This window comes from Spermophilus citellus, assembly GCF_964194105.1.
Source record: "Spermophilus citellus genome assembly, chromosome: 5".
NCBI lineage: Eukaryota > Metazoa > Chordata > Mammalia > Rodentia > Sciuridae > Spermophilus > Spermophilus citellus.
Window position 1 is genome coordinate 125747940 of NC_138186.1, and position 24776 is coordinate 125772715.

Here is a 24776-nt window from a genome sequence, read left to right on the forward strand (position 1 = left end):
ACATGGAAATTATTCCATAATTTTTCATCCATATTCTCTTTTGTGCATGTGTGTGGTGAGTGATTCATGGACATTTACACATTTTTGTTTTTATCTTCTCATTTCTAGAATTTTTTGAAGGAGGGTTAGAGTTTCCATTAGTATACTGACTGTTTTGAATTGTTTTTCACTTGTCTGTTTCCCTTGCTCCTCTTTCTCTCTTTTCTTTTGCTGACAGACAAATTCTATTGTTCTTACATTCTTCCTTTCACTTTTTACTTCTATTTTCTCCCCCCACCTCATAACTACCACATTCAACATTTCCTCTTTATTTTCCTTGTTCACTTTTTGAAATTGCAAACTCTTTTCAACCCACCTATCTCTTCTTATTTCCTAATTAATTCTAGTCTTAAAGTCTTTTAGCAATAATTGTTTTATATAACATCTGCTCCCAACACTAATGCTGAATTCATGCTGTATGTAACAATGCTGCAGAAATCATAGATAACATCTCGTTTGATTTTATGCCAGACACAATACGATTCTTACTGTTTTAGTAAATTGCTGATCCTACTACTTCTGTTCATTATACCAGTTAATATTGTAGATGTCATAGTAAGAACCAAGTGTTTAGTTTAAAGCTGTATATTGTTTGCATCGTTTGTTACTATTATTTCTCTCCCCTAATCTGTGAGGTAATGGAAACCAACAGGACATAACTGAGTTCTTAGGGTAGGAACTCTGGAGCTGAAGCAGCAAACAATATGAAAAAGCAAGAGAAAAAAAAAAAAATCCAAACAATCCAGAATGCCTCAACAATGAACTCCATTGACACCACAGTGGGGAAAATGTCAAAGAAGGAATTTACAAAGTACTAGTTAAACTGATCTACAATGTAAAAGATAACATGAGAAGTAAAACAGAGAAAATATTTCAAAAAGGAGATAGAGATTCTGGAGAAAAATCAATTAGAAATTTTTGAAATGAAGAAATCAATAAAGCAAATTAAAAGTTCGATGGAAAGCATCAACAATGGATTAAGCCATTTAGAAGATAGAGTTTCGGGTAACAAAGTCAAAACACATTATTTTGAAAATGAAGTTATTCTTAAAGAAAAGATATTAAAAGACCATGAGCACAATTTTCAAGAAAGTTGGGATAACATTAGAGTCCATCTTTAAAGATTCACCAGGATAAATAAAGACTCTGAAATACAAACCAAAGGAATGTACAATCACTTCAATAAAATAATATCAGAAAATGTTCCAGACCTTAAGGATGAAATGGAAAATCAAATATGAGGCATACAGAACTCCAAATATACAAAATCACAACAAACCCATTCCAAGACACATCGTTACAAAAACCTGACATACAGAATAAGGATAGAATTTTAAAAACTGTTAGAGAAAAATGATTGTTCATATTTAGAGGTTAGGAGGTCCAGAAGCTAGGAGGTCTTGGAATAATTTATACCAAGTTCTGAAAGAAATGGATGCCAACCAAGAATACTATACCTATCAAAATTAAGCTTCAGAATTGAAGATGAAGTAAAATCTTTCATGATAAACAAAAATAAAAAAGAATTCACAGGGGGCTGGGAATATAGCTCAGTTGGTAAAGCACTTGCCTCATATGCACAAGGCCCTGAGTTCAATCCCCAGCACCACACACACAAATGAATTCACAACTAGAAAGCCTACACTATAAAACATACTCAATAAAATATTTCATGAAAATAAAATAGTAGAGTAATAGAGGGAAGAACTATACTAGAAGAAGAATGAATCAAAGAAGAAACTAATTCAAATTAAAAACTAGAAATAAATCAAAATGACAGAGAATAAAAATCATCTCAAAAAGAACGCTGGATGTAAATGGTCTACACTCATCAATCCAAAGCCATAGGCTGGCAGGCTGGATTAAAAAAACAAGTCTCAACAATATGTTATCTCTAAGACTCTTACTTCATGGGCAAAAACATCAACAGACTGAAGTGAAAATATGGGAAAAAAATATATCATTCACATGGATCTCGTAAAAAAGCAGGGATTACTATTCTCATATCAGACAAAGTAGACTTCAAGTTAATCAGAAGAGACAAAGAAGGTCATTTTATACTGCTTAAAGGAATCACACAACAAGAAGAAATGACAATCAAAAATACTTATGCCCTAAACAATGGAGCACATTCATACATCAAACAAACCCTTTTCAATAACAAGAAACAAAAGACCACATCACAATAATACTGGGTGACTTTAACATATCTCTCATCACTTCATAGATCTTCCAAACAAAAACTAAAGAAGCTATGGAACTAAAAAAATACAATCGAACAATTTAGACTTAACAGAAATATATAGAATATTTTAACAATAACTGAATATACTTTCTTTTCAGCAGCATATGGAATATTTTCTAAAAAAGACCATATTTTAGGCCGAAAAGAAATTCTTAGCAAATACAAAATAATAGAGAATAGTACCTCACATTCTATTAGATCATAATGAAATGAAAGTAGAAATCAATGGTAAGATGAAAAGAAACTATTACCTAGTGAGTAAATAATACACTATTGAATGATAAATGAATAACAGAAGAGAAATCAGGGGCAAAATTTTTAAAATACTTAGAAGTAAATCAGAATATATATGATATGTATGTCATATGATTTTGATAAGTTGTATCATATCAAAATATGATGTTATATCATATCAAAATGTCTGAGAAGATTTTGAAGGCAGTTCAAAGAGGAAAATTCATAGCATTGAGTGCATATATTAAAAGAACAGAAAGATACCAAATAAATAATCCTACACTACAGCTGAAGGCTCTAGAAAAAAAAAGAGCAAATCAACACCAAAATCAGAAGACAGGAAATAAAATCAGAACCAAAATTAATGAAATTTAGATTTTAAAAACAATTTTAAAAATCAACAAAACAAAGTTGGTTCTTTGAAAGAATAAACAAAATTGATACTCTTAGCCAAGCTAAGCAAAGGAAAGAGTAAAAAAACTCAAATTATTAAAATCTGTGATGAAATAGGAACTATTGGCACAGATGTTGAGAGCCACAGCCGAAGGGGCCCCAGCAAACTTCCAGCTGCCAACAAACTTCCGGCTCACAGTGGCCCCAGCAACTTCCAGCTGCCAACTGATTGGCTCCTCTGCGGTGATGCTCATTGGGCTGTTTCCCCGCCCTTTGAGACCATGGAGCTGCTCATTGGGGCACTTTTTTTTGGCTCCGCCCACGCGACCCAGCCAATGGGCCTCAAGAGCAGGAGAAGTGGAGGAGGTTGAGAGGCCTCAAGAGCAGGAGAAGTGGAGGAGGTTGAGAGGCCTCAAGAGCAGGAGAAGTGGAGGAGGTTGAGAGGCTTGTGGGAAGCCGGTGGTGGCAGTTGGGCTCTGAAGGTTTTTCCTGGGAGCAGTCTCCATTGGTGTGGTTTCTATTTGTGTTATAAAGCTCTTGGGTTTAGCATCTGGTTTTCTACAACTGGAAAAGATTTCTTGGTGGATCCTCTGGAGCTGAATGATAGGTTGCATCTTCAAAACTTGGGAAAATCCATCTCCTTGTTCAATCAATGCAGGGAAAGCCTTCATGGCTTCACTGATCACCTTAGCTATGGTTTCCCCTCTGCATTTCAGACTTTCCATGCGAGAATCTGAATCAGGGTCATATTTTAGATCCAATGGAGGTATAACAGGTCACAGACACTACTGAAATACAGAGGATAATCAGAAAATATTTTAAAAATTTATACTTCATTAAGCTAGAAAATTCTGAAGACATCAACAAATTCCTGGAGACATATCACCTACCCTAATTGAACAACTAAGATAGAGAAAATTTAAATGATCAGTTTCAAGTAATGAAACTAAAAAAGCCATCAAAAAGCCTACCAACAAAGAAAAGTTCAGGACTGAATGGATTTTCAACCAAGTTCTACCAGACCTACAAAGAACTAACACCAATCCTCCTCAAATTATTCCATGTAATAGGAAAAGGAGGGAAACCTTCCAAACTCATTCTATGAAGCTAGTATTAACCTGATATCAAAACCAGACAAATACACATCAAGGGAAGAAAGTATCCCTGATGAACATAGGTGCAACAATTCTTAATAAAATACTGGCAAATCATATAAAATCATATTTAAAAGATAGTGTACCATGTGGCCAGCACACTCTCAGGATTGTGTGTTGACGGCTCAACATATGGGAAATCAATAAATGTAATTCATCACATAAAAAGACATAAAGACAAGTATAACATGATTATTCCATAGATGCAGAAAGCATTTGACAAAAGATAGCATCCATTTATGTTGAAAACATTAGAACATATAGGGATAGAAGAAACATAACTCAACATTGTGAAAGTTATATAACAAGCCCAAGGCCATCATCATTCTAAATGGAGAAAAATTGAAAGCATAACCTGTAAAAACAGGAACAAGACAGGGATGCTGTCTTGGTTTTCACCACTTCTATTCAAACTTTAGCCAGAACAATTAGGCAAAAGAAAGAAATTGAAGGGATACAAATAGGAAAAGAAGAGCTCAAACCATCTCTGTTTGCTGATGACATGATTATATATTTAGAAGACTCCACCAGAAAACTTCTAGAACTTAAAAATGAATTCAACAAAGTAGTAGGATGCAAATTAATACTCAGAAATCATTGTGTTCCTATACTCCAACAACAAATGAGCTGAAAGAGAAATTAGGAAAACCATCCCATTCACAACAGCCTCAATCTAACAAAAGAAAGTGAAAGACCTCTACAGTGAAAACTACAGAAAACCAAAGAAAGTAACAAAAAAGGCATGGTATTGGCACCAAAACAGGCATGAAACCAATGGAACTGAAGACACAGGACAACCTGACATAAATACAGTACTCATACTAGACAAAGGTGTCAAAAAAACACATGGAGAAAAATAGCTTCTTCAACAATTAGTGCTGGGAAAACTGGAAATCCATATATAGTAGAATGAATTTTTTTTTTTTTTTAAGAAAAGGGGGGGAGAGAGAGGGAGGGAGGGAGGAGGGAGGATCTTTTTTGTGGATAGACACAACATAATGCCTTTATTTTTATGTGGTGCTGAGAATCCATCCGGGTCCCACCCTGCTAGGCGAGCGCTCTACCCCTGAGCCACAATCCCAGCCCAGTAGAATAAAATTTAACCCCTATCTCTAACCCTGTACAAAACTCAAAGTGGATCAAAGACCTAGGTGATAGACAAGAAACCTTTCAGCTACTATAAGAAAATATAAGATCAATAATCCAACATATAAGCTTAGAACTGACTTCCTTAACAAGACTCCTAAAGCACAAGAAATAAAATCAACAATCAATTAATGGGACGGCATCAAATTAAAAAGCTTATTCACAGCAAAGGAAAAAAGTGTGAAGAGAAAGCCTACAGAATGGGAAAAAAATCTTTTGCCATCTGCACCTCAGAGCATTAATATCCAGGATACATAAAAAAACTCAAATAACACCATAAATAAATAAATAACCCAATCAATAAATGGGCAAAAGAACTGAACAGGCACTGAGGAGAAGAATAAATACGAATGGCCAACAAATATATGAAAAAATGTTCAAAATCTATAGCAATGACAGAAATGCAAATTAAAACTGCACTGAAATTCCCTCTCACTTCATTCAGAATGGAATTATCAAGAATATAAGTAACAATAAATTGATTTTTCAGCTATGAATGGGAACTACAGAATATCTGTCCAGAATGTTTTTTTTTCCCCCCAAGTCACAGTTTTTCATTAGTGATCTAGTTTAAAGTGCATAGATTTGATGAAACACCCTGATCCTCACTTTTTGGTAAGTCCTATTAATTTTAGTGTATTGGTTTTTTTCCAGGCATGTTTATGTTGTTTTATAGTAGAAACACCTGTATTAAATTTTTAAAAAATTAATAAGTATTTTTTAGAATGGGAAGCAAAATTGAGTGGAAAGTACAGGTTTCCCGTATCCAGTGTCTCCCCCCACCACAACCTCCTCCACTATGGACATTCTAAACCTCAAAGTACATTTGTTACAATCAAGACCTACATTGAAACATACTTATCATTAAGCACCCATCATTTATATGCTGCACATCATTATATGGGTTTTGACAAATTTATAATGACACGTATCCACCATATAGTATCAGATGTCAAAATATGATCACGTATCCTGGCTGTAATCACCACCACAGTACCATACAGAGTAGTTTTACTGTTCCAAGAATCTTCTGTATTATTCCTATTCAAATCCCAGTCTCCCTTAACCTGGCAACTTTTTTTTTATTGCCTCCATAACTCTGCCTTTCCCAAAATGTCACATAATTGGAAACATATAGTACATATTATTCAGCCAGTCTTTTTTTCAGACTGTCTTCTTTTTTTCACTTCGTAATATTTAAGGTTCCTCCACATCTTTTGATGCCTGATAGTTCATTTCTTTTTAGTACCAAATAATATTCCACCGTCTGTAATGTTTTCACATTTAACTTTGTGTTTGTCAACTAAAGGGCATCTCTGTGTTTGACAATTATGAATAAAGGTGCTGTAGTAATGTAGAAAAACCAAAGTTCTTACTTTCTACTCTTCACACAGCACAGTTACTTCTGATACACCTGTATGGGTTTTGGTTCCCCAGATATCAAACAATTAATTCTACATATTCTCCAGTTGTCACCATCTAGATATCTGTACTCCAGATAATATTTATGTGGAGGTATGCAAGAAGGACTGGAGAGTTACTGGAGGCATTCAGTTACCTCTCCAAGCACCCACCAGGAACCTCTTACATGATTGGCTATCTGAAAGCTCTCAACTCAGTTCATCTGGGTTTATAAGGAAGATTCATTATGTAGGTGTGATTGGTTACTCAATCCCTTTCTCTTCCCAGGAGGTAGGGGTTGGGACTGAAAATCCCAACCTTCTAATTATGCCCTGAACTTTCCAGTGACCAGATCCCCTCCTGAAGATATCTAAGGTCCACCAGCCACAGTTAACCTCATTATCATACAAAAGACATTCTTAACATTCCAGAGATGTCCACAGTTTTAAGAGAGCAATATGTCAGGAAATGGGGATGAAGACCAAATGTACATTTAATCCTGCCACAGCTGCTGTACATCTGTGTGCAAATTTTTGTGTGGGCCTAAGTTTTCAATTCCTTGGATAAATACTAGAGAGCACAATTCTTGGATAAATACTAGAGAGCACAATTGTTGGATTCCTTGGTAAGAGTGTGTTTAGTTTTTGTAAGAAACTGTCAAGCCATCTTCCAAATGGTATCATTTTTGCCTTTCCAAAATTGCCCGGTTACCCCACTTCCTCACCATATTTTTTTTTTTAAAGAGAGAGTGAGAGAGAGAGGGAGAGAGAGAGAGAGAGAGAGAGAGAGAGAGAGAGAGAGAGAGAGAGAGAGAGAATTTTTTAAAATATTTATTTATTTTTTCTTAGTTCTCGGCGGACACAACATCTCTGTTTGTATGTGGTGCTGAGGATCGAACCCGGGCCGCACGCACGCCAGGCGAGCGCTACCGCTTGAGCCACATCCCCAGCCCCCTCACCATTATTGTCAGTATTTTGTATTTCAGCCATTCTGCTGTAAAGAGGAGTCTCCTTGTTAATTCAATTAACAGTTCCTCAAGGACAAGGTGAACATCTTTTCATATGCTTTTTTGCCATTTGTGTGTCTTCTTTAGTGAGCTGCTTGTTCCAAATCTTTTACTCAGTTTTAAAATGGTTTATTTGGTTTTCTATTATTGAATTTTAAGAGTTCTTTGTATATTTTGAATAATACTTTTCTATCAGATGTATCTTTTTCATATAGTTTCTTTTATCTGTGACTTGTCTTCTAATTCTATTGCCACTGTTTCTCACAGAGCAGAAATTTTTAATTTTAATGAAGTTCAGTTTATCTATTATTTCTTTTAGGGATCTTGTCTTTTTTTCTGTATCTAGAAAATCATCTCTATAGCCAAGATCATTATGTTTTCTGCAATTTTTTTTTAGAAGTTTTCTACTGTTATGGTTTAGTTTCAGGTATATGGTCCATTTTGAGTAAATTTTTGTAAAGAATGTAAGTTCTGTGTCTGTGTCTAGATTCAGGCTTTTGTTTTTCTTTTCTTTTTTTTTTTTTTTTTGCATATGCATGTCTGTTTGTTCCAGCACCATTTGTTGAAAGAACTACCTTTGTTCCACTGTATTGCCTTTGCTCCTTGGTCAAAGATCAGTTGACTATATTTATGTGGGTCTATTTCTGTTCTCTTTATTTTGTTCCACTGATTTGTTTGTATATTCTATCATTGATCCTACACCATTTTGATTACTGTAGCTTTATTATAAGTCTTGAGTCATTGTCAGTTCTGAACCACTCCATATAAACCTTATGATTAGTTTGTTGATGTCCACCAAATAACTTGGTGAGATTTTGGTTGGGATTGTATTGAGTCTGTAAATCAAATTGGGAAGAACTGACATAATAATTTCCAATATTGTCTTCCTATTTATAAACAAAGACTACCTATATTTTGTTTTTATGTATATTTCATCAGAGATTTTTAGGTTTCCTCATGTAGATTTTGCACATATTTTATCAGGTTTACTTTTTTTGCTAATATAAATGATAATAAGTTTTAAATTTTTATATTCCATTTGTTCATTGTTGATTGATTTGTGTATGTTTTGCTTTGCATTGTATGGTTTTGCTAAAATTACCTGAGTTCCAGGAGTTTTTATTTTTTGTCAATTCTTGCACATAATCTACATAGATGCTCATGTCATCCATGAACAAAGATAATTCGATTTATTATTTTTTCCTTTTCATCTTATTGAATGAGCTAGGATTTTCAGTATGAAAAGCAGTGTGGAGAGAAAACATTCTTTCCTTGTTCTGATTTAAGTAGGAAACCTTTTAAGTTTCTTCCCACTACGTTTCATGTTAGCTATAGATTTAATTGACTTCTTTAATATTTTTAGTTTGCAGAGTCTTATTTTAATCTTTTTGTTTTCCCTCCTAAGATGAGTCCTACTATGTTGTCCATGCCGGTCTCCAACTTCTGGACTCCTGCATCAGCTTCTTGAGTGCTGGGACTACAGGTGGGCACCAATATGCCAGGTCTTTCTGAGTTTTTAATTGTGAATGGACACTGGATTTTGTAAAGTGCTTTCTCTGCATTTATTGATATGGTCATGTGGTCTTTTTCCTCTTTAGTCTGTTGTGATGAAGTACATTAGTTGAACCAGCCTTGCACATCTTGGATAAATCCTACCAAGTAATAATATAGAATTATTTTTATATATTATAGCTTTGATTGGCTAATATGATTTTTTTGCAAGTTCTTTTTAATGAAAAGGATTAGATTTTATTAAAACATAGATCAATGATACATTCTAAACAATGTAGTAGAACATTATATAATACCTGTAGTTAAATATAATAATCCTCAAGAAAATCCTTTTTTTTTTTGAGGGGGGGGGGGTCTCTGGTTTTACTTTCTTGTAATGTTTGCCTTGTTTTTGTCTTATTTTGGTTTAGGGAAGTGCTGTTTTCATAGAAAGAGAAAAGTAATACCTCTTTTTCTGTAATCTAGACAAAAACTGTAAAGAATTGGTATCATTAGTTTCTTTCTTAAATTTTGGGGTGGTAGTGCCAAGGATTGAATTTAGGACCTTGTACATGCTGTTGTGCAATCTGCAGTTCAGCTAGATCCCATCAGCTAGATCCCAGCCCTTAAATGTTTGAATTTACCACTGAACCCATTTGGGCCTGGTCCTTTCTGACTGGGAAGTTATTACTTCCTGATTTAATTTCTTTTATAAAGAGAGCCCTAGAAATCAACTCTTCTTATGTGAGTTTGGCAATTGTGTCTTTCAAAGAATTATCCATCTCATCAAGGTTAGCAAGTTTTATGTACATAATGGGATTCATAATAGTCCTTTTTTTTTTTTATGTCAGTGAGATCTGTAGAACATGCCCTCTTTCATTTCTGATATTAGTAATATATGTTCCTTTTTAATTAGCTTTGCTAAAGGCATATCAATTTTGTTAATCTTTTTAAAAAAACATTTTTAATTTTTTAAACCAAATTCATTTTTATTGCTAGTTTCATAGCTTTCTGTTCTAATTTTTATTATGTTTTTCTGCTTCAGATTTAATTTTTTCTACATTTTCAAATTCCCTAGGGTTCAGTCTTAGATGATTAATTTTAGATCTCATTTTCTAATATATGCATTCAGTTAAATGCTATAAATTTCCTTCAAGCATTACTTTACTTGGATCTCACAAGTTTTCATAAATTATATTTTTATTTTCATTTAATTGAAAATATTTTTAATTGTTTCATAAGAGTTCCTCTTTATCCCACATATTATTTATAGATATGTTGTATAATCTATAAATATTAGAATTTACGAGCTATCTTTCTGTTTTTTATTTCTAGTTTAATTATACTGTGGTCTAATTAGACCATAGTAGGTAGATAATTTCTTATCTTCCAATATTATTAAGGTGTGTTTAAGACTCAGAATGTTGTTTGTCTTGGTAAATGTTCCACATGAACTTGAAAAGAATGTGTGGTGCTGCTGTTGAAGAAGCGGTGTATAAATATCAATTCATCCAGTTGGTAGATGTGATTATCGAGATCGGCTATCTTCTTTGAATTTTTTTTCCCCTTTTGGGTCTTTCCATTTCTTATAGAAAGTTGTTAAAATCTTCAACCAATGGATTTATCTATTTCTTCTTGTAGTTCCGTAAGTTTTTTCTTTCATGTATTTTGACATCTTATTGTTAATTACATACATCTTAAGTATTGTTCTGTCTTTTTAGAATATTGACCATTTTGTTAATTCCTAATAACTTTCCTTGCTTTGAAGTCTACTTTTTCTGGAGTGGAAATCTTCAGAGAAGTAGTTACACAGGACACATGGCTGGTTAGAAATAATAATCAAAGATTCCAATTTTACTTATTACACTAGTGTAACCTCCTCCCCCCTGCCTGAAAACAAAACCAAATGAAAATTTAAAAGCACATATGAACCAGAGACTTGAAAACTATACTTTATCAACTGTGTAAGAAAAAAATCTGCACCACAAAAATGGGTTCTGTAAGCAAGACAAATTATAATTGAAATTTTACATAAAATTAATCATAAAGAAATCTAAAATTGTGCTCTTTTCCTATCCTCCAAACTACTGTTCTTCCCTGCCTTTAGTTCCAGATCCCATTTCTTCTCATTGCACAAACATTTCCTTGAATACATAATCATGCCTAAGGCTTCAACCATCACACACTTAAACTAAGGACACCTAAATCTTTCATCTCTGGCTCAGACCTTCAATCATGAAAATCAATATCATTCTCAACCCAAAACTGACAACATGTAAATTTAATTATTTTTCTTATCTAAACCTATTTGTAACATAATGGTCTCCATTGTGATCACTGATACTATAAATAACTGTCCCATCAGATACTAGGCAATCATTATCTATCACTCATCACATAAATAAGTCACTACATCTGGTTCATTTGACTATACTCGGTCAAACATGTTTAATAAATACCCTTCCTTTCATCCTGAGCACTGTTTTAAAATTTGGGTGTTCACTAAACCTTTGGGCTACTGATTTACCTTCCTGACTGGTTTCCATACCTGTAGTACCATCTATCTTAAATATAGTCTACATTATGCTATCAAAGTAACCAAACTTGGATACTTTGGAGAGTAAAAGAGGGTGTTAAATAATATTAATACAGCCCTTTACTATCTCAGGTCTTTGATAACATATGGCCTCTACTTACCTCTTTAACCACATCTGTTAGGACTACTTTTCTCTCATTTTAAACTTCATCCATACAGAATAATTTGTAGTTTTCCAAATGCTTCATTTCCCCTCATTCCTCTGGGCCTCTTCACATCTTGTACAGTGTGCCTCAAACACTGTTCTGCTACTCCTTTCACCTGGCTAAATTCATTTAGTTCATTGGTTCTCAGATTAGATATCACTTCCAACAGTGAGACTACTCTGACTTTTGGAAGATTAATTTATACATTCTCAGTAGGGGTTCTCACAGAACTTCATATATAACCACTTTGGGTACTTCCAACATTTGACAATAGTCTGTTGTTTGCCTTTGTTTCTTTTAAGAGTACACATTCTTTCAAGCAAAACCAAATTTATTCACATTTATATTACTAGAGCTGAAATAATATCTTTTCCATAGTGAATACAAATAATTTTAATGTAAATGGATAAATTTTGTATATAGTCTCCTTCTACAGGATTTGAGATCCATGAAGATATAAATTGTTCTTTACACTTGTGCCTCCAACATTTAACACATTAGATGATTAATGGTTTATAAAACAGGCTTGTCTGTAAAGGTGGAACTTACTTATTAAATGCTTATCAGAACCAAAGGACTTGGTAACAGAAAAAAAATAAATGAAAAATAGAAGAAAATGACATAAATGGAAAGAAAAAGGATAGAACAATTCATTAATAAAGTTTAAAAATACATTTCATTAAGTTGATATTTTCAAGGTATACATGTATATGGAAAAAAGAAACCTCTTCAACTAACAAAAGAAAAAACAGTTCCTTCATATTTATTTTTCCCATAAGACCTTCTAACTGTAGATTTAAACTTAATATGTAGATTTAAACTTAATATGGTTTAAACCAAAATTTCTAAGTATAAACTGCTCTTTAATGCTATTAATCATAAAAATTATCTGAAAAGTTTTCAGTTTTAGGAAAACACATGGTTCTTGTGTCCAGCAATGAGACGTGTAGTAATATCTACTTTTAAGGAGACATCTTAATTATAATCTTATTAAGTTTTTAATAGTAAAATGGAAATTACTTCTCAAGAATGTTTTCCATCTATAAATTAATAAAATTTTATAAATTTTACAAATTGACTTCACTTTAGAATATGCAGAATAGAAGTCTAACTTTGTTTTTCAAATGTACTAATGGAATTATTCAAATTATGAAACATAAAAATTTTGTGAAACAGAAAATAAAAATTTTATGAAATACAGAAAATTCTATACATAAAAAATTAATGTTAAGATCTCAGGTAAAAATTATTTTGCTAAAGAAATGTTTTATTATCACCTTATTTCTTCTATCCTTTGCCATTTTATTAGATTTCTATATCTAGTTCATAGAAAAAAGCTTACCATCTATATTTATTATACCCACTTAGTATTTTCCTTATATTACCTTTTATAAACTGTTCTGACATTTTTAAATCAATTTTAATGATATTTTAATTCTCTATGTGATTCAAAATTCTAATATTTTTAGCAACACCTTTTCCATATCCTATAGATAGTTTTATCTGACCTTGCAGACTAACATGGAGAGCCCTCTGATAGTTTCATCTGACCTTGCAGACTAACATGGAGAGCCCTCTACTGGCCTAGTGTTATGCTTAAAAAAAAAAAAAAATTCTTTTTTTAGCCCTCAGATACCTATTTTTGCATTCTTTTGGTAATATAACCATATAATTCAAGAAAAACTCTTATTTAGAATACTGATATATAAGAAGAAACTGGTTCTACTAAAATTACCATTAACAAATCAAATTAGACTAGATACACAGCATAAAAATACTATTAATCTCAGTACTATACCATAGAAGCTTGTTATTATGTGATTAAAGTCATATGAAATCATATATAAATGAAGTATTTTGATTTATTAGTAACTTAAGTATAGAAAGCAAGCTGGAATCTTTGTTAAATGCCTCTGCCTCAGGTAAATCCAACAGTTATTTGTTCTTCAATATTTTCTGATTCCATGTCTTTAATATTTATAAGTAACATACCGAAGATACAATGAAGGAAAAATTCCACTTCAAGTAATTTAAAAAAAAAAAAAATCTAGGAATAAAACCTTAACAAAGAGGACCAAATTTTCCAAATAAAAAAAAATAGAAGTACATATCACCAGAAAGCCAAATCAGGCCTCACTTTTGATCCCAATAAAAACACCACCACCCTCCTTTTGGGGAATAAACGTGTCAATAAAGTTTATATATAAAAACAAAAAGAAGTGTTAAGGAAAACTCTTAAATAAAAGTAACAACTGGAGAAAATAGCCCTTCAGCTAGATAAATTTTGTTACAAGGTCTCACAGATCCTTACACTGTTATTACAGGGAAAACCAACATTCACATTTCTAGACCCAGGGCCTAGATACTGCTTTATCCTAGCGAACACAGTATTTTTGCGGGGGGGTGGGGGGTGGGGTGGGGGGGTTGGGGGGAATGAATGAATAAATGTGCTTTCACATATGGTTCCTCCCTCTGTAAATTCTAAGATCCACGAAAGCAGAAACTTTTCTTCACTTTTGTCACCTCAAAACTTAACACAGGGGATGTTTAATGATTGACTTTTAAATGGGCTCATTTGTAAAGGTGGAAGTCATTTATAAAATACTCATTAGAATTTGAGTTTACAGTAGGAAAAAATGGAGGAAAAAGAAACAGGATTATATAAATAGAAAATATGACAAATTTGGAAAAACATATTTTCCAATCAAAGTACAGACAAAAGGCTAATTTCTTCTATACATAATTTTTATTTTTATGTATATTGTTTGTATAAATACAATTAGCAAACCCCCAAAACCTAACAGAAAAATGAGCAAAGAATATGAAAATATAATTCAAAGAAAGAAAAATATGAAGCAATCTTTTAATATATAAAAAGAAGCTTAACATCACTATTAAGAAATATATGTTGAAGCCATATGGAGATAACTCCCTCCAATCATGACTTTTATATAACTTAACAAAGGGCAAAATTTCCAAAAGTTTGGTAACAGATTCTGTTAGTATGGTCGAGAGGCAGGAAGTAGAAGAGGGGAAGTCATACATAATGCTCTCCTGAATGGCAATTTGACAATATCAATAAAAATTACAAACTTCATAAAACACTTAGAAGTCTTATCTGAAAAGTTTTCAGTTTTAAGAAAACACATGGTTCTTAAAAAGAAAAAATAATTTATGAAAATATTTACACATGACTCAAAGAATATTTATAAAAGGCTATTGAGAGTATCATTTATTAAAGATCAAACAGAAAATAACCCAAATTTTGGTGAACAGAAAATAGACTGACTAAAAGCATGCTATTTTTCTAAAATAGAAAGGAAAGTAGTGTTATCTATGTAGTGATATGAAAATAATAACTGAATTTTATACAATTTTAAATAATATAAGGGAAAAAACAAGATGCCAATGCCCATATTGATATTTCTTATAAATACAAGGGCATAAAATATATTTACATCTGCTTATATGTATCAACTCTGAAAGTATACACTAGAAACTGGTAACAATAGTTTCTGCTGTATGTGGGATGAACTGGACAAAAGGAAGATTATAGTTGGACACCTTTTGCCACACATATAAATATGAACCATGAAAATATACCAATTTAAAACCTTCATTTAAAATGTCCTGATTTTTATAAGCTAGGTATATTATTAATACAATTTACTATTAAACAACAACTACAAAATCCTCTGTAGTCTTACCTGCAAACTAGCCACATAAGAATCTTCACAATTTACATAATGCCCTAACATGGCATGTTGTGCCCGTAGTTCATTATCCCTTATCCTCTCATGTAGGTGGGTGATTTGTTGCTTTTGCCTATAAAATACAAATTGAGATCATATTATAAAGAATGTACTTCTCTAAGAAACAGTTAAAAGCAATTTTAGTATTTAAAAATTTTACATGAGATTTTAAAAGCACTATAAATTTTAGAAACCATAAGAGGGAATTTGTTTAGTTTTTTTAATATGCAGAATTAAAGTTTAATTTATGCACACTCTGGAGTAGTTCTAGTACTTGTGCAGAATGTGGTCTTTAATGGATATTTTATTTTTTTAAAAGAGAGAGAGAATTTTTTTAATATTTATTTTTTAGTTTTTGGTGGACATAACATCTTTATTTTTATGTGGTGCTGAGAATCGAACCCAGCGCCCCGCGCTTGCCAAGTGAGCTCGCTACCACTTGAGCCACATCCCCAGGCCACATAGATATTCTTTTTAAATTCTAACAACATCATGCTTTGCTTTCTTTCTACTTGCTACCTAATATAATAAATGTTACCTCCTAGTCTGAAATGTCATTATTTAAAATTGTTATTTTCATTCATCCAAAATCTACTCAATGGTTTATACCAATTAAAGTTATTGATAATGATAATCTCATTGTCAGGGGAGAAAGCTATTTTTATAAAGATCACCCAACCCAATTACCATTCTAGGAGGATCATGAGGTCAAAGGATCAAAGCCAGCCTTAGCAATTTAAAAAGGCCCTAAGCAGTTTAGTAAGATCCTGTCTCAAAATAAAACATTAAAAAAAGAAAGCAGGGAAGTGGCTCAGTAGATAAGTACCTTTCGGTTCAAACCCCAATACCAAATATATATATATATATATAGAGAGAGAGAGAGAGAGAGAGAAATACACACAGAATAAACAAACAAACAAAATTAAAATCTCAGAATCTATCAGAGAGCTAGGGGATACTATTATAAGAGACCAAATACACGTAAAACTGGAATCCTCCAAGAAAAGATTAAAAAAAGTGAGGTAGGAACACCAAAAAATATTTATATATATTGAATTAGAATTTTCCAAATTTGCTAAGAACCATAGGCATCAACAGATTTCAAAAGAAAGCATGTGAACCCAAAGCACAAGTAACATGAAGAAAACTATAGCAAAGTACACCTTAATCAGTGGCTTAAAAGCAGTGGTAAAAATCTTACAAGTAACTAGAGGGGAAAAAGATAAATTCATTTAGAGAGACAAAGGTAAAGAGGAGACCAGATTTCTCATCTGAAATAAGAAAAGTGAGAAGTGCTTTAAAGAACTAAAATTTAAAAGCTCTCAAGTTTGAAATTTTTTTTAACTTTTTATTTTTGCTGTGACAGATATCAAATTCTTTTTCTCAACTTATGTTTTTTTATTAGTGCATTAAAGTTATGTATAATATTTGGGTTCATTTTGACAATGTATGATTTTATACACACAAGGAATTTAATTTACCCCATTTCAGTCCCCGGTTCTCCACCCTCTTTCTCTTCCTTCTTCCTTTCCCCTCTTCTCCTTCCTCAACTCTACTGGTCTTCCTTTCATTTATTTATGTATAAAAGTGGAATTCCCTGTAGTATATTTATACATGGACATTGCATAATTTTGTCAAATTCATCCTACATTTTCTCCCCTTTCTTGTCCCTCATTCCTCCCCCTTAATCTGCTTCTACTACACTGCTCTCTTCCCTAAATCTTAATGATATACAATCTCCTTTTTTTCTCAAATATGAGGGAAAACATTTGACCTTGATTTTCTGAGTCTGGCTTATTTCACTTAGCATGATGTTCTCCTGTTTCATCTTGTTATTGAAAAATGCCATGATTTCATTATTATGGATAAGTAAAACTCCATTGTGCTTTATATACACCACATTTTCTTAGTCTATATCTATTGCTAGGCGTCTGGGCTGGTTCCATAACTTAGCTATTGTGAATTGTGCTGCTACAAGCACTAATGTGACTATATAACTATAATATAGTGATTTTTAGTTCTTTTGTACAATATCAAGGAGTGAGATACTTGGGGTCTTAATAGTGGTTCCATTTCTAGTTCTTTGAGGAGTTTCCTTACCTCTTTCGAGACTGGTTGTACTATGTAGGGAACTAGAAGGAAATTCTCCTTCAAAGATTAGCCTGACAGCCCCCTGGGAGACATCCTGCCCTGAAGGCATCCTGCAGCTACCTATCTCCCTGGAACATCCTGCGGTTATCAGGATCAGACATCTTGCAGCTGGCAGTTTTACCACCCACATCCAGCAATTGCGGAGACCTTCCCCATCCCCAGCATATGAATACCCACCCAGCAATTGCTGATTAGAGAGCTTCCCCATCCCCAGCATATAAATACCCCTGTGTGAACAATAAAAGTTTGCAGCTTGATCAGAACTTTTGTCTTGCTGTCACCTTTCATGTCTCCTGTCCCTTCATTCCTCCCATCTAGGCTGCCCACGTTGATGTGTCCTGCCAGAGGGGACAGTACTAATTTGCAATTCCACTAGCTATTATGAGTGTACCTATTCCTCACCAGCATTTATTATCATTTGTATTCTTGATAACTGTCATTCTGACTAGAGTGAGATGAAATCACAATGTAGTTTTGATTTGTATTTCCCTAATTGTTAAATATGTTGAACATTTTTCATAAATTTATTGGTCATTTGCATTTCTTCTTTTGAGAAATATTTGTTTTTAGTTCTTTTGCCTATTTATTGAGTTTGAAGGGGTATTAAGCTTTTTTAATTCTTTTTATATTCTGGATAATGATCCCTTATCAGAGGAATAGCCGGCAAAGATTTTCTCCCATTCTATAGGTGCTCTCTTCATGCTCTTTAATCATGTCTTTTACTGTGCATAAAAGTATAATGCCATCCCACTAATTGATTCTTGGTTTTATTTCTTGATCTTTAGGGGTCCTGTTAAGGAAGTTGGTAACTGTGCCAATATGTTGGAGTGTTGACCCTATGTTTTCTTCTAGCAATTGCAAAGCTTCTGCTCTAATTCCTAAGTCTTTGAGCTGCTTTGCTTTGACTTTTGTACTGGGTGAGAGATGGGGATCTAATTTCATTCCTCTACATATAAATATCCAATTTTCCCAGATCAATTTGTAAAAGAGGTTTTTTTTTCTCCAACATATATTTTGGAATCTTTGTCAAGCATCAGATGTTAAGTATGTGGGTTCAACTCTGTGTCTTCTATTCTATTCTACTACTCTTCTTGTCTATTTTGATAGCAGTGCCATGCTGGATTTTTAATGTAACTCTGTAGTGTAATTTGAGTTCAGGTATTGTGATGCCTCCAGTATTTTTCTTGCTTGGGATTGCTTTGGATATTCTGGGTTGCTTAATGTTCCAAATAAATTTTAGGATTGTTCTTTCTGTGAAAAATGTCAGTGGTATTTTAATAGGTATTGCACTGAATCTATACAGTGCTTTTGGTAATATGGTCATTTTGACAATATTAATTCTCCCTTCCCATCTTATAAGGTAGTTTTTTATTTCTTTCTCCAATGTTCTATAATTTTCATTTTAATTTTCGCCTCCTTAGTTAGCTTAATTTCCAAGTATATGTATTTTTTTAGGTTATTGTGAATGGAATGGCTTTCGTGATTTCTTTCTCAGCAGAATCACTGTTGGGGTATAAGGAGCTATTGATTTATGAATGTTGATCTTGTATCTTGCTACTCTGCCAAATTCATATATCAGGTAGTATATTAGTTTTCCTTTACATATATTCATTCATTTAATCATCATGCTATAAAATTGAATGGAAGAGGAGAGTTGCTTAAAATGATGGTCTTCAAAAACTTCATTTTTAAGTGGTGAAAGTCCTTTAACTGAGGCAGATGAGTAGACCAAAGTGCAAAAGGTCAGGCACTTCATTCAGAATCATCTAAATAGTTACAATGGCATATATAATAAACAATAAACTAGGTTTCTTGTTTTTATGAGTTGTTTTTGAAATTAAACTATACATGTTTTCTCAAGAAATGGGGCACATTTAGGAGCACAGTTATTTTTCCTAAACTTTTAACCCACTTTGACCTAATTATCCAACCATCTATTTCAAAGGATTTGACCTAATTATCCAACCATCTATTTCAAAGGGCATAAATAGGATAAAAAAGCACATTTTTCTCATAAATGTAGGTAACCTGAATTTTCAAAAATAATATCTTGCAGATAATTTTTAGAAAAGAGATTTGGAAGGTATGATCAACCACACCACATCCCAAATTAAAAAGCTCAGGACCTTTACTCTGGTTTCCATCCCAGAGTAATTCTGTCTAACTAATGATATTTTGAAGTCTATTAGTTTAATCTATTTCCTCAAAAAATAAATGGATATTTAGTTCTTTTTTAAGCACTATAAATGTTATGGAGATTTTTACAAACATTTTTATTTTTAAATGCTAGTATATTACTTTAGAAACAAAAGCTGCTGGTTGATAAAAATATTCTTCCTCAAACTATTTCCCAATTACCACAATACACACTTAATTATCCCAAAAGTATACATAAATGATGTAGAGCCAATATATGTCAAAGAGAATATAATCAAGTAACATTAAAGTCTACTGCTCAGAATAATCAGGAAACTAAGTATAAATTAATTTATTTTTCAGAGATTTGGTACTCAAACATTCAAAAATTTTGGAATGTCCAAGAAAACTTCCATAAGATAAAAAGTTATTTAACTTTAAACATCATTTTCAGGGCTGGGGATGTGGCTCAAGCGGTAGCGCGCTCGCCTGGCATGCGTGCGGCCTGGGTTCGATCCTCAGCACCACATACCAACAAAGATGTTGTGTCAGCCGAGAACTAAAAAAATAAATATTAAAAAATTCTCTCTCTCTCTCTCTCTCTCTCTCTCTCTCTCTCTCTCTCTCTCTCCCCCCCCCCTCCCTCTCCCTCTCCTCTCACTCTTTCTAAAAAAAATAAAAATTAAAAAATAAACATCATTTTCATAGTTTCTGTGGTTCAGACTTAATATACATTAAAGGAAATAATGACTTTTAAGTAGTTTTCAAAATTGATAGTCCCTAAATGTTAAACAAAAGACAATATTCTGTAGCTCTGATAATTCATTAGCTTTGCAACTAACCTGCTACATATATAAAAAACACAGAGAGAACCTTCCAAATAATAAGTTAACACTAAAGTGAATAAAGATGATGATAGAAATCAGGCATACCAGCAGGTGAGAAACAAAACCTCTGTTCTGAGAAGTCTTGCTTTCCCCTTTATGGGGACTAGAGAGGGACAAAGGTGCCATCAATGAATTTTGTAAATTGTAGTTCTCTAATTTAAAGTAATGGGTGCAAATGTATTTGTTTCATTAATCTACATTTCTATATACCTGTAATATTTAGTAAATAAAAAACAGACTCACCGATCAATTACAATCTCTTTCTGTCTTAGAAGTCCTTCTTTTATTTTCAGCACGGATTCCCACTTACTGAAATCCTGAAAGCCAGAAGGTGAATAGCTTTGACGAGATGATCCAGTCAAAACCTGAACAAACATGTTTATACTATTAGTATACTAAAAATTTCAAAATGAAATATTTACATACCTTTAATATTTTCATAATATTCATTCAAAACTAGAGCAGTCTCTTTGATTTTTAAAGACTATCTGATATCACATTTGTGATTATAACATAATAAAGAAATTCAATAAAGTTCCAAGGAAATGTACAAGTCTAATGAAGACCTGATGACAACAGGACATTTAGTCTGGCTAATGTAATACCATATATGAGATCTGAGTCTCTCATCACCTTGTGAATGTAGAAGCTTTCTAAAAATAAGAGATTAATTATTGCTTCAAGAAGTAATACAATAAAAGAATGTGTATCATGGCTCAACTAGACACATTACAAAGATTACCACAAAAAATAAATGCAATATTTATAGTATTCTGACTTTTAATTGTCATGCATCATATTTTATCATTTAATTAAAATTTCAAAATCAGGCATGTTTTAATGAGGTAGTACATATATCCACAGAAAATATGATTAGTACCCAGATATAATTAGGATGATTACTAGTCTCCAGTATAAATTATAGAATTTAGAAAAAATATACTTAGAATTTAAGAAAAATTTTAGATATTTAAAGTAAAACAATAAAAAGCAATATGGCAGACATACTCAAATTTCTACCAGTGAAACTTTTTTTTTCATATAGGTACCATGTATTTGACTGTGTCCACTCCAAAAGATTATGTTGACATCCTAAACCAGAAACCCTCAGAAAGTGACCTTATTTAGGTCCAGGCAGATAGAGTCAACTTAAGATGAGGTCTTTAGGATGAGCCCTACTCCAACACAATGCATCTTCAGAGAAAGGTGAAATTTAGACCCAAACACAGAGGGGAGACTATTTACTAAGAGACTCAGAAATGGAACATGAAGACATAAGCAGAGATTGAAGTGATACATCTACAAGTCAGGGAATACCAAAGATTGCCAGTAAGCACCATAAACTAGGAAAAAGACATGGGACAGATTTTCCTGCACGGTCCTCAGAAGGAAAACAAATCTGCTAACACCTTGATTCCTAACTTGTGACTTCCAAAACTGTGAGAGAGACAATAAATATCTGTTTAAGCCACCCAGTCTGTGATACTCTGTGTGGCTGCTCAAGTAACCTAATGCAATTGTTAAGTCAAATAAAAACATAAGTGGTGCTTTACCATTGAGCTACATCCTCAGTCTTTTTATTTTTTATTTTGCTAAGTTGCTGATGGTATCACTAAATTTCTATGGCAAGCTTAAACTTGAGATCTTCTTGCCTCAGCCTCCCCAGTCTCTGGAGTTATGGGCATGTGACACTGCTACAGTAATATTTTTCAAAGAAGCTATTGACAAGACCTAATTCTTTTTTTTTTTTTAAGTTTTTTTTTTTTTTAGTTGTGTATGGACAGAATGCCTTTGTTTATCTTATGTGGTACTGAGGCTCGAACCCAATGCCTCGCACATGCTAGGCAAGTGCTCTGCCACTGAGCTACAGCCCCAGCCCAAGGCCTAATTCTGAGTAACCTACTAATAATATGACATCAATCAGTCCTATATTATTAACACTTTAAGATAACTATCAAGTAATATTGAGAAGGATGTTTCATGCATGAAATAGGATAAACAGACTAAGAAATCAGTAACAGGAGAGATGTTATGTATTGCTGTCAAAAAGATATTCTGAGCATAAGTTTAAGGACAGGTTAATAAAAGATCTTGCTTCTAAATTTTATTCTTCTCCTTACCTAACATGTAACCAGGGCCGATATCCAGCCAGCATGGACCAAAATATGTCCATATATGTTAGTGAAATACTTAGTACTTTCATTGTGATTGGTAACTCACTGCTGCCCCAACCCCCTCACTGTCCTTCCATTCATTATTTCACCCCTCATAATACCCCACAGTTTGACAAAAGAGAGCTACTTTCCAATGTAAAAAGAGAACTTTTATATCCATCCATAAATAGCATATTTTCTGTCTAGTTTTCACACAAGTCAGCACTCCAAAATCCTCCCATCAAAACGCTACCTATTGGGCTGGGGATGTGGCTAAGCAGTAGTGCGTTCACCTAGCATGCGAGGGTCGCTGGGTTCAATCCTCAGCACCACATACAAATAAAATAAAGATGTTGTGTCCACTGAAAACTAAAAAATAAATATTAAAAAATTCTCTCTCTCTCGCTAAAAAAAAAAAAAACCAACAAAACAAAACAAAACACTACCTACAAGTTTGTTATTAAATTGGCAGAGCAAGGATTCAAACCCAGACAGCCGAACAAAATAGAGCCTACTCCAAAGTACTGCATTGTTGTTATTGCTTCTACTACAACCAAATTGCCTTAGGTATTCCAAATTTTCTATTGTCATAAGGACTGGGAAAAAATTTATTTTTATTTTTTTTTATTGGTTGTTCACAACATTACAAAGCTCTTGACATATCATATTTCATACATTAGATTGAAGTGGGTTATGAACTCCCAATTTTACCCCAAATGCAGATTGCAGAATCACGTCGGTTACACATCCACAATTTTACATAATGCCCTATTAGTAATTGTTGTATTCTGCTACCTTTCCTATCCCCTACTATCCCCCCTCCCCTTTCCTCACATCTTCTCTCTCTACCCCATCTACTGTAATTCATTTCTCTCCTTGTTTATTTTTCCATTCCCCTCACAACCTCTTATATGTAATTTTATATAGCAATGAGGGTCTCCCTTCATTTCCATGCAATTTCCCTTTTCTCTCTCTTTCCCTCCCATCTCATGTCTCTATTTAAAGTTAATCTTTTCTTCCTGCTCTTCCTCCCTACTCTGTTCATAGTTGCTCTCATTATATCAAAGAAGACATTTGGTATTTGTTTTTTAGGGATTGGCTAGCTTCACTAAGCATAATCTGCTCTAGTGCCATCCATTTCCCTGCAAATTCCATGATTTTGTCATTTTTTAGTGCTGCATAATATTCCATGGTGTATAAATGCCACATTTTTTTAATCCATTCATCTATTGAAGGGCATTTGGGTTGGTTCCACAGTCTAGCTATTGTGAATTGTGCTGCTATGAACATCGATGTGGCAGTATCCCTGTAGCATGCTCTTTTAAGGTCTTCAGGGAATAGTCCGAGAAGGGCAATAGCAGGGTCAAATGGTGGTTCCATTCCCAGCTTTCCCAGGAATCTCCAAACTGCTTTCCAAATTGGCCGCACCAATTTGCAGTCCCACCAACAATGTACAAGTGTACCCTTTTCTCCACATCCTCGCCAGCACTTGTTGTTGTTTGACTTCATAGTGGCTGCCAATCTTACTGGAATGAGATGGTATCTTAGGGTGGTTTTGATTTGCATTTCTCTGACTGCTAGAGATGGTGAGCATTTTTTCATGTACTTGTTGATTGATTGTATATCCTCCTCTGAGAAGTGTCTGTTCAGGTCCTTGGCCCATTTGTTGATTGGGTTATTTGTTATCTTATTGTCTAATTTTTTGAGTTCTTTGTATACTCTGGATATTAGGGCTCTATCTGAAGTGTGAGGAGTAAAGATTTGTTCCCAGGATGTAGGCTCCCTATTTACCTCTCTTATTGTTTCTCTTGCTGAGAAAAAACTTTTTAGTTTAAGTAAGTCCCAT

General features: G+C 33.3%; 1 protein-coding gene across 1 annotated transcript in view; it reads right to left on the reverse strand.

Moving 5' to 3' along the window:
* CEP85L (centrosomal protein 85L) overlaps positions 1 to 24776 on the reverse strand; it is a 173552-nt gene that overhangs the window by 49934 nt on the left and 98842 nt on the right. Inside the window, exons 4-5 of the mRNA XM_081293929.1 lie at positions 21021 to 21142; positions 15559 to 15676 (exon numbers count right to left, since the gene is read on the reverse strand). Of these exons, the coding sequence (XP_081150055.1) occupies positions 15559 to 15676; positions 21021 to 21142 (240 nt within the window). The remainder of the gene's footprint in view (positions 1 to 15558; positions 15677 to 21020; positions 21143 to 24776) is intronic.